The 12,310-nt window shown below is 39.1% G+C and overlaps 1 protein-coding gene across 1 annotated transcript in view; it reads right to left on the minus strand.

Annotated features, from left to right (window-relative positions):
• Positions 1–12,310, minus strand: part of ME1 (malic enzyme 1, NADP(+)-dependent, cytosolic) — a 141,275-nt gene that overhangs the window by 107,649 nt on the left and 21,316 nt on the right. The window contains exon 3 of the mRNA XM_015570285.1: positions 1,183–1,258. Coding sequence (XP_015425771.1) covers positions 1,183–1,258 — 76 coding nt within the window. The remainder of the gene's footprint in view (positions 1–1,182; positions 1,259–12,310) is intronic.

The raw sequence follows: 12,310 nt of genomic DNA on the forward strand, positions 1-12,310 counted from the left end.
AATGTACCTGGGTTTGATCCCTGGCCCTGGTCAGGAAGAATGAAGGAGGCAACCAATCAATGTGTCTTACTCACTTTCTCTCTCTCTCTCTCTCTCTCTCTCTCTCTCTCTCATATCCTTGGGTGAAGATTAAAATAAATAAATGTTAACATAAGTAAATGTAAGTATCCTTCTTCTTAGAGGATCAGACATTTATGCTTTATCGAATTAGCACATTTTTAGGGTAGTTCCTAAGGACTGGACCTGTGGACAGTGCAGACTACTTGGTGGGAGAAAAATTGAGGGAGCAACTTAGTGGGAGAAAGAGAAAAAACTGGGAAGACTGGAAACAGTAAGAAACATTTTGCTTTACAAGTTTGCCCAGCATGAGCCTTAAAGAACAGAGTGAACCACTTCTAGCCACAACTGCTCAAACAGAAAAGACCATTAAGGAAGTAACACTTCAGAAGTCACAGCTGAAGAGCCTTTGTACCACAGATGTCAGTGTATTCAATCTTAATCCTGAAAGTTACCACAGAGTTGCTGAGCACCTAACAGAAAGGAAAGGGGGGCCAAGGAGGGCCAAGAACATCTCCCTTTCCTTAGACAAGGCAGGTGGTCGAGCACATGTCTAAGAGCAAAGGCTCTGGGACCTGCATTCAGTTCCCACACCACCATGCACTGCTGTGTAACCCTCTGATAAGCTGTGCCTTCCTTTCCTCCACAAATTATCAGGATAAATACAAGAGTGAGTCCAAGTACAGTGTCTCAAAGAGAAACATATGAAATGTCAAATTATATTGTTACTTTATTTTGACCAGTTCACTCACAGAGGGAAGTCTCATGAGCTTTCTAATTTCCAAATGATAAAGGAAATTAACTCATTTTTTGCCTACCTGGGTTCCCCTTATTGAACGCTTAATATGAAAACAGAATTTGCTTAAACATACCCAGACACCATTTCAACATTTATTCAACATTTATCATCGCTTTCAATGAATAAAGAAATTCTAAGAAATTAGATTGAAATAATGAGGAAACAGCATCCAAACGATATACAAAAATGAAAGGGATGTAAATTAGGTGACATTTACTAGTCCTAGAAAAGCTAGTGAATGCTACTAAAGGTCATGATAACTATCAATATGTTTTAGGAGAGAGAAAATAACAAATTTTTCATAGTGGGAAACTTTGATAACTTACCTTGATGACATCTTCTGGCCATGCATCAAGAATTGAAGCAATATGCCCTCGATCATGGATACTAATAAAAAGACCTCTGACAGAAAAAAAAAGTAGTAGTTTTAATTTACTTCAGACTTATCAAACTATCATGAACATTTAAAAATTTTTTCAAATCAGTTTAATGTATCTCCATTTTTATCAAACTAGTGAAAATTATTTCCTTAAACAAATAAGACATATAAATCTTATAAGAAAGGAACAAAATATTTAAACAATATATTGACACCTGCAATAAAGGTATATTCATTCAACTATTACATATTCTTAAATATTTTTTTAATTAATGAAACATTCATTATTTTGTCTACAGAGAATTTAAATAGCATTATCAATTCCACTCCTAGATTCATTTACAGTCTTTCATTAAATAATTTGTATAGAAGCCTTTAAAGAACAACATGAAGCATATGCAAACAGGCATTTTCAGTGTATGTCCCATTTATTAAATCCTAGAGGCCTGGTGCATGAATTCGTGCATGGGTGAAGTCTGGCCACCCCACCCCGGTGGGGGCCGAATGGGCAGGGGTCGGCCAGGGGGAGGTGCCTCTGGTGGTTGGTTGGCCGGCACTGCCCCCAATCAAGTGTGGGAGGGGAGCAATCAGGGGTAGGGTCAGCCAGGGAGAGGGCCAATTGGGGGTCGAGCTGGCTGGGGGAGGGGTCATGGGAGGTTGGGGGGGCCGCCGACTGGCCACCACAGTGTGAGTCATAGCGATAGGTTGTTCCGGTTGTTCCACTGTTCAGGTAGCTTGGCTTTTATGTATATAGATTCACAGTGTGGAAAGGAGAACATGCATTGGCAATGGCTGAAGTGACTGATACTGCTGAGTAGTCCTTTCATGTGGCACTTACTTGATTTGTGGCTTTAGTTGTTGTTTGCAATGCTGTTATTTAGAGCCTCAACTGAAGCCTTTTACATTTCTCACCCTTATACCCCCCAGTTCCTCTGAAAGTCTAACAAGTCACTGTAAAAATTCAGATAGAAATTTTTTAAATTTCTTAATCTCACTTATAAGTTTTACTTTAGTCTTGTTAAACATAGCTACAGAGAACTACATACAACAAATGTATAGCTTAATGAAGTGTTATCAGGCAACTACCGCTCTACAGAATATCCACTAAAGCAGAGAAAATCCTGTCAGCTACCCAGAGCCCTCTACATGTTTTCTCCCAATCAATACTCCTCCCTCGTAAGAATAACCACTCTCCTTTTTAAAAAAAAAATATATATATATATATTTTATTGATTTTTTACAGAGAGGAAGGGAGAGGGATAGAGAGATAGAAACATCGATCAGCTGCCTCCTGCACACTCTCCACTGGGGATGTGCCTGCAACCAAGGTACATGCCCTTTACTGGAATCGAACCTGGGACCCTTGAGTACGCAGGCCGACGCTCTATCCACTGAGCCAAACCAGTCAGGGCTCTCCTGACTTTTATGGTATCATTTCCTCAGTTTATAGTTTCATCATCCAAATAGCAAACCATCCCTATGGATTACTGTTTAATTTGTCTGGTCAAGTTTCCCCAAATCTGAATTTTGCTGATTGCATCCCTATAGTACAGATTAACATGTTACTCTTCACTCTGTACTTCTTGGAAAATTGGTACTAGTAATTGAATCTAAGGGCTTAAATGGATTCTTCAAATTTTCTTACAAGACACTTGACAGTTTGGTATTATCAGAAGATACATAACATCTTGTAGTCCTTTTTGTGATTTTAGCAGTTGCTGATTCATGATATCTAAATTCATTAATTCAAAATGGTGATATTCCAATTCTATCAACCATTATTTATTAGCTGGAACACTTCTTTTTAAATTAAATTTATTGGGTGACGTTGGTTAATAAAATTATATAGGTTTCAAGTGTGCAATGCTATGATACATATTGGTTGCAAGTGTATATTTTGCATTGTGTGCTCATGGAGGGTAGAGGGCGTCAAATATTCGGTGACAGAATAAGATTTTACTTTTGGTGGAACACTTCTTTAAAGAGAATTTTCACCATACCTATTGTTTAGTTACCCTATGGTAAAGTTTATATTTAAAAAAGGGATAAATGCTTGAGTCTTTCTCTTATCAGGTGTTTTGTTTTGTTTTAATCCTCACCTGAGGATATTCTTTCCCGTTGTTTTTTTTTTAGAGAGAGAATGGAGGGGAGGCAGAAGGAGGGGTAGTGAGAGAAACATCGATGTGAGAGAGACACATCGATTGTTGCCTCCCATTGGCATCCTAACTGGGCCGAGATTGAGCCTGCAACCCAGGTATGCACCCTTGACTAGAATCAACCTGCGACCCTCTGAACTGTAGGCCCATGCTCTAACCACTGAGAAAACTAGTTAAGGCTACTGATCAGTTTATTTGTTTTTTAAAAGAATGCATTTCCTAGAATCCTTCAAGAGTTTCCCCTAAGGTGTGTGTGTGTGTGTGTGTGTGTGTGTGTGTGTGTGTGTGTGTGCTGGATCAATATGAACTCAGGAATTTAAACATATTTTGTTTTAATCCGTTAAAGTTATTATCTTTATTGAAACCCAAATTGTCCCATTTTTAACCAGTGGAAAGCTCTTCGCATTGGCCCCCGAGCCTTTCTGATAGTTTCCTTAATCTCTGTTATGAAGAGATTCCATTTTGTCTTAAAAATGTTTGCCCCAGGCCAAAACGAGCCATTAAGAAGCCCAGCTTTGTTTTAGTAGAAAGTAGTATTTCAAGACCAAAATCTAGGTACTAGGGATCCCTACCACTAGTAGCTGATCCAGGTATTGTTATTTTAAAAATTTACCAAACAAAGTTAAAATTCACTTCCTGGTTATGGCTAGAAATCTCAAATGGGCACTCTTCTCTTGAAAAGTTTACCACTGATTTCCTAGCAAATTCAACCTACTGCTCTCTGGGAGAACCATTTCACACCTCCTTTCTCCTCACCTCTCCTCACCTCTCAGGGGACAAGCAAATCTTAAATTTCAAACAGAAATAGATGCAGTAGGGTAAAAACTACCTCATTTTTCTAATGTAAATTCCATTAACCATCTTCATCTTTTAAAAATATACACTGTATTTTTTAGAGCAGTTTTAGGTTCACAGCAAAACAGAAGATAATACAAAGATTTCCTATATACTCCCTGCTCCCATACATGTATACTCTCTTCTAGCCAACATTCTCCACCAGAGTGGTGTATTTGTTACAACTAATGAACCTACAGCTGACAAATCATTATCACCCAGAGTACATAGTTCACATTAATGTTCATTCTTTGAGTTGTACATTCTATGGGTTTAGAAAAATTTACAAAGACATCCTATATAATAAAAGGCTAATATGCAAATAGACTGAATGGTGAAACAATTGAACTGGTCATGTGCTAACCACCAGGAGGCGTGCACGGAGCATGGCGGGTATTGGCCGCAGCAGGATGGTGGAGCAGGTGAGCAGGGGCGCCAGACTAAGGCAGGATGCCAGTCGCTGTCATTGGGCGAGCCTCTGGTGGTTACTGAAAATTCTTTGCTCCCAAGCACCGCAGTCCTGCCTAGTGTTCACACCTGCTGCGGGCGGCCAGCCCGCCCCCACCTGCTGCTTGGAGCAGGTGAGCAGGGGCGCCAGACTAAGGCAGGATGCCAGTCGCTGTCATTGGGCGAGCCTCTGGTGGTTATACTGAAAATTTTGCTCCCAAGCACCGCAGTCCTGCCTAGTGTTCACACCTGCTGCGGGCGCCAGCCCAGCTCACACCTGCTGCCAGTGCCCAGCGCCGATTCTGATTCCTTGGCACCATCAGTGGGTGCAAGCAGTGGCTCCAGGCCCTGATCATCCCTGAGGGCTTCTCTACCTCCCACTGCTCCTGAGGGGCCGGCCCCACTCACACCCACTGCTGGTGCTGGCCCCAATCGCTCCGCATCGTCAGCAGGTGCGAGCGGGGCCGGCGCTGTCAGCACATGGGAGTGGTGATGGTGGAAGCGGGGCTGCAGGCAGACAGGGGACTGGGGGCTGCGGTGGGAGGGGCCAGGTGGGGGAAGAGATGGGCCAAGACCCTCCCATGTGCCGACCCCAGCCTCGCAACCCACAGTTCCTATCAAGGTACGCGAATTCATGCACTTGTCCCCTAGTATTGCTATAAACATTCCTGCACATATTTGTGTGTGTAAGTTTTGAACTCATTTGGGTAAATATAGCAGGACCTCTAATAACATTGTTTAGTTCAACAGTGATGAGGGAAAAAAAATCCATTCCCAGCCAGGGCCACTGTATATGTAGAGTTTGCATGTTCTACCCCTACTGCTGCCCCCTTTCCATTCCACACACATATACACACAAAGCAGAAAACTACTTAAGTAAAGAGACTCTCTGTTTGGCTCACACTTTTACCCCTAATTCCTATAAGTACGCTGGCACATAGTATGTGTCCAACAATGTGCTCTGACTTCAGTGTTGAAAAATAAGGCTTCTACAATCTATTTTTTTAAGTCCAGAAAATATGAAATAAAGCCAGACTTAGTATGACTTATTAAGTAACCAAAAATTATATGATAATAGTAAGTGCTACAGGCAGATTACTGATGACTGTCTGACTCAACAAAACTATTAATTTACCAAGTTGGCAATAAACTATATCCTTTCCTGTTTTTTTTTCACAGTTCCATGTGAATTTAATTTGTTTCCCCAAATAATTATTAGCTCCTTATAAGTTATACATATTTCTTTTGGATCCCTGTTATATCCAACTCTGGAATCAAAAGATCTCAATAAATAATTGCAAAATTAGAAGGAAATATACTTGGGCTTATAAAATAAGGCATTTTTGTTGAATTATCTAAGATGTTCTTGGCAGTATAACATTAAATAATATTCTTGGGAACTTGCTAGTTAGCCAAGGTTTTCTAAGTAACACTAGTCTGAGAAAACAGAATCATTTTTTAAAACAAGAGGGGTACAGAATGGTACTAAATTTTACATCAATTAAATGCCATTATGTAAAGATATGAGTACAACTTCAGTGAGAAAGCAATTTGACCACCTGTAATTTCTTGCTCTGGCTAGAGATTCATTTGTTGTAAAAATGCTTACTCTCAGAGAGATCTCAATAAATTAAGGATCTGTAATGTCTCACCAAAGTCAAGCATTTTGAGGGAATAATTTTCAAAACTTCTGGAATGCTACTTTGATCAGAAACCTATTGAGATATCCAAAAACATTTCAGCATAGTAAAGACTCATACTCATAGAGCTGAATATGAAATATTAATTCTCAATATATACCTATAGATATAGTTAAAAATGAAATGTTTAGACAAGAAAGTTATTTATCAATGGTATTTTAATATTTAATTTTAAAATGTGGCCATGTGTTTATTATTTTAATCAGTAGGTTTTAATCTGTAGCAAACATTATATAGTTGACTGGAGGCCAGGTGTATGAAAATTCATGCACTGGAGGTGGGGGGTCCCTCAGCCCGGCCTGCCCCTTCTCACAGTCCAGGAGCCCTCAGGGGCAGGAGGCGACCCGGTGATCAGGGGAAGGCAATGCCGCATCACCCCTCGGCTGCTGCCACTGCCGGCAGCGCAAGCCTCAGCTGGCCCTGGTTACCTGTGCCTCGGCGGCCCTGGGCGGCTGGGGGGCTGAGGGGACCGGGGAACTCCAGAGGCAGGTGCGCAGGGCAGCTGGGCCTGCCTGGCGATGGACCTGGCCTTGCCACATGCCTGCCACCCCGGCGAGGCTGAACGGACTAGGCACTGCCATCTTGTGGCTGTGGACATCACCATCTTTGAGGGGTGGCAGACAATTAGAATATTCCCACCTTATTGGCTATGGGCGCCACCATCTTTGTGATGGCATGAGGGTCAATTAGCATATTCCTTCTTTATTAGATAGGATGCTCAAAATATTCCAGCTTCTGCCCCAGTGGGATCCACTTTAAGAGGGTGTCTATGTCTTTGGACAGGACTCCATCATTCTTTGGGCCTTTTCTTACTTTCTGGTACCAGATGCTGCAGACTCATCTTTTACTTATCCTGGCCGAGCCCTGGAATCAGCAATTTCTCTAAGGTGTTGTGGTTCCTTTTTAGTAGAAAATCGAATTTAGATCTGAATGCTAGGTGTGCTCATTGTTCCTGGAGTGTTACTGTTTCCCAGGCCAACTCAATGGACACAGCTAGAGAATATATGTATGTGCATACGTAGTTTGTATGCATGTGAGTATGCATGTATGCATACATACACACATATATATTTATTTCTATATCTATTAAATATTAAAATATCATTGATAAATAACTTTGTCTAAACATTTCATTTTATAACTGTATCTATATGTACATATTGAGAATTAATACATCATATTCTCTCTATACATTGCAAACCATAAGTTCACTCTAATACTTCCAATTCTAATTCAATGCCACAGGATTCATTCTAGTGTTCTCCCTTCAGTTTCCACATTTGTAACTACTTTCTCCAACAGTGATAAACCTAGCTCTTATTGTGCTTAATATATTTATTTATTAGATCAGTCCTCTTTGTATAACACCAATCTTGTCCCCTCCCTGTGTGGACACCTCACTCACCTCACTAACGTTCCAATCTGAAACGCAGGCAGCCGTCCTACACGGATGCCCTCCTCACCCCACTGGGGGCCCAACACCTGGCACCCCCTCCCTTCATCTTGCTTGGTTCTCATCTCAAGTCAGTCTACGTGGGTGTTCCTAACGCCGCCCAGGCTCCAAAACTCCATGCTAGGTTCCCAATCCTTTCACGAAGCAGACAGAGGGTACAGCCTGACTGCTGCTGGAGTCTCTGAGGAACACAGAAGCCTGGTGCTGGACGTGCAAAAGGAAGCTACCACTATCTCCTGCTGCTGGAGAAATACCAACCTTGACCACATCATCATGAACAAAGGATGTTTATCCCTTTGCTTATCATACTTGTGAAAACTAATTTTCCAATTTTTTATCTTTTATTTTTTGTTTTCCATTTACGTAAAGTGAAACAAACTGATTTTCTTTTTCTTTTTTAAAAATATATTTTATTGATTTTTTACAGAGAGGAAGGGAGAAGGATAGAGAGTTAGAAACATTGGTGAGAGAGAAACAGGGATCAGCTGCCTTCTGCACGCCCCCTACTGGGGATGTGCCCACAACCAAGGTACATGCCCTTGACCGGAATCGAACCTGGGACCCTTGAGTCCGCAGGCCGACGCTCTATCCACTGAGCCAAACTGGTTACGGCATGAAACATGAATTTTGAAAGTTATTTTTTACTATTTCTAAAGCATTCTTATTAAAAATTTGTGATTTCCATACACTGTGAATAGCTACAGAATTCTATCAATGGTGTAGTTAGTTATACATTGGTCCATTTATAATATGACATGAAGTAACAGAAAAAAATTAAGTTTCTATCAAGAATGACTCTTTAGAATGGGGAAAGAATACCTTTTGGCACTGATGAAATTACAATTACTTTTGTTGCTGTTGTTAATCCTCACCCAAGTATATTTTTTCCTACACAATGATTGGTTGCCTCCCGCACATTCCCTGACCGCAGCTGGGGATGGATCCTGCAACCCAGGTATGTGACCTTGACCAGAAATCAAACCCACCACCATTTGATGCATGGGCTGACACTCTAATCACTTAGTAACAGGGCAAATTCCAATTACTTTTAAGCATGCTATTGCAGACAAGAATATTGTTATTGGAAATATTTAAATGTATCCTAATATTTGGCAACCTATTGGCAATCGAAAGAATTTAATCTTTTAAGCTCCCAAATATATAACCAACAAATTGGTTTAACAGGGAGAGGCAATAGGTTGGTGAAGAATTATTTGAAAGAAAAGTGCATGAAGTCTTTGGGATCTCAGTCATCAGTCTCCCTCAGGATCTTACTAATTAACTGCCTCACATAGCTGGGAACACAAAGGGATTGGTGCTTAGAAAGCAGAAGAAGTGGTTTTAATTTCTGTTCTTGTTTCTCCTTTTAAACTAAAATAAAACCAAATCAGTAAACTGATGTTTTTACTAAATTAATAAAGGGTTGAGGCAGTCACCAATAGAAGCTATAAATACAGTAAAGCCATGTAATCATTCAAGTCAAGAAAAATGACAGGAAGCACAGAGATCCAGAAGGCAACCTTTGCCCTGTTTTTTCCTAGGCAGCAAGAAGCCACACCACCCTGGAGAAATAAGATGATATTTTTCTTAGAAGACATGGGTTTTCCACTGAGCCTGGGAAGAACTCAAGGGCTAATAACTGTTTAAAACCTAGGTTTGCACGACTCACCCATTTAGAGATAATTAATATAAAAGAGGGGACGGGCAGGAAAAGGAAGATGGTCTAAAAAAACTACTGCAATGGAACACAAAATATAGAAAAAGGAAGTTAGTTCTCAAGTCTAATAAAGAAAGTATATATAGCACTGCATCTGGGAAAGAAAAAAAGGCATCATATTTCTTGGGTTCTGAGAGGAATTTATGAAATAGGTCTTTATATAAAGGACATTGACCAATAATATATTAGGCATTGTTTTCTAATAATATATTAGAAATTGTATTATACAAGGTATAATAAAAGGCATAGAACAGCCTTCTCTATTTGATATTTCTTTCTTATAAGAACCCTGATTAAAAAACAATATATTACAAATGCTTGCAAATCATATTCAATAAATCAAAATTGAACTTCACTGATATTCTCCACTCAGATATTTATATTTGTCTGTTGAATGGGGAAAGGACAGTATGAATGAAAGAAAAATTCTATATAAATTCGACGTGGCAGTTAGCAGATACTTGAACAACATAAATATTACATATAAAAGTTTCTTAAACTGACTCAACTAGCTTAATACATAAATTAAGGCTCCCAGCAACTTATTCATCTGTTTCCAACCACAAGGAATTCTTCCCACCACAGTCATTGGTGGTTTTCTCTGGGTAAGGAGTAAAGAAGAAGACTATCCTCTGGGATTTTTTTTTTTGAGTATGTATCTCATTCCAAATAGCGAAATAAGACAGCTAAACACACACACACACACACACACACACACACACACTTTTTCTTATAGCTATGTTAGTGAGTTACTTACTTCAGTATGTATAGTGTTTAAATTACTTATGTCACCAACCAAGTGCATTTCATTAGTACAACTTTTAACATTATTTAGTTAACTCTGTGCTCTATTTTGTTTCATGAGAAATAATGATGAGTAACAAAGGAAAAAGAAACCACATGGCCGTGTCCAAGAAAGATAATAAATTAGAAGCTAAATTTGGTATTGAAATAATCTTTGCAAAAATAAATATGCAACATCAGTATCTCATTTATCTTACTGAAAAAATTAGTGAGCTCATCTTCTTATGTGAAAAAAAGAGAAATGTCCAATATCCAATAGATTTTTTTCTGAGGGAGGACTTCCTTGAGAAACTTAATGTAGTTTAAGTAACAGTTTAAATTTATATATATATAAACTTTATATTGTTTAAATACAAAAATATTTGTTTTTCCTTGGAAATACCAAATATAATAATATATTGTTCATGAGGCAGAATAACATAAATTTCCTTTGTGTTCTATAAATATTTATTAAAAACATGTCTTTAGTGATAGTGTTAAATTAAGTTTAAATACTTAGGAAAATAAATTTCTGTTTCATAAGTTAAGAATTTGATATTTGAATACTGTAGGTATATCTGAATTTCAGATAAATCAGTTTTTAATTTCTGCTATATACAACCTGTCAAAAGATATAGGCTTAAGAAAGATAATCTTATTTAAATATAATAACAATATTCATTTTACAGATGAGGAAACTAAAGGTCTGGGTATTTATATTTTCGACCTAAGATCACACCATTAATAAGAAGCAATGAAGAGATTTGAACCAAGCCTCCTCTTTAGGTCCAAAGCACATACTACACCAGCAATGTTTATTCATACTCTATTGCCCAATTATCCACTCAACAATTCATATCTATTGCCTATTTATCTTCTCAACTGGTAGTCTATTAGGTTCTGGGATAGAGGTAAAAGATACAGAGTTGCCACCTGAAGAAAAAAGTCAAGACAGTCAGATAGAAAAGAAAGTCAACTATTACAGTCAGTGCACCGTGAAAGCATCCAGGGGGTCTGGGGAACTCAACTTGGGATGAGGTGCCAGGTGTGAAGTGTAGGAAAGAGGTACCAATGTAGCCAGAGGCTAGGGCAAAGGAGACAGATTATACAATCTTTGAAAGCCATCTAAGCAGTTGGATTTTATGATGGGCAAGTGGGGCGTCATTCCATGACTTCAGTCAGGAAAATGACATAATTAGGTATCCCTTTTTGAAAATCCACTGTCTTTTGAAATGAGGACTTAATCTAAGAGTAGCAATAAGATTAAATGAACAAGAGATTTGACAGACAGAAGGTAAAACTGACAAGGCTCATAAAGGGAAAGGCAGAGGGGGAAATCCAGAATATCTCTGAGAAGTCTGGTTTAGATAACTCAGTCAATGCTGCTGCACCTTACAATGTTAAGAAACCTGGGGGACTGAATTGTGGGCTGGAAGTAAGAAAACAAGACCCCGAAAAAAACATTAGAGAACACTGACCTATTAGTGGGCACAGATTAAGAAGGAAATATATCCAAGAGGGTAAATGTGGTAGGTTTAACTCATGAAAAGAAAATGTTAGGGCAATGAACTCACAAGGGAGATGAAGAGGAATATATGAGATAAGGAGGGTAAGGCTGCAGAATTGTTCATGTACTTGCAACCACAGAATGAGATGAGCCAAGAACACAGCTGGTGTTCAACTCCATGGAGTAGAAGGCCCAGCTGAGTCTGAACTATTCAGACAGTTATAGAACTCCACCTCACATTAATATTTTATTTTAAGATAAGTGCACAGACATGAAATGAAGAGTATGTAGTAGCAATGTGAACATGTCTAGCTGGCTTTTCCTTGAGGGGAAAAAAAGGGTTGGTTCAGGATGGATTTGTGCAGTGGACAAAGGAAAGAATAATGAGTATAGACTTGAGTTATAAATGAAGTGACTGTACTGAGCCTGCAAGCTTGAGAAATTCTTATGTACAGCAGATCTTATTGTCTCCTGCTGA

This window comes from Myotis davidii, unplaced genomic scaffold, assembly GCF_000327345.1.
Source record: "Myotis davidii unplaced genomic scaffold, ASM32734v1 scaffold185, whole genome shotgun sequence".
Taxonomy (NCBI): domain Eukaryota; kingdom Metazoa; phylum Chordata; class Mammalia; order Chiroptera; family Vespertilionidae; genus Myotis; species Myotis davidii.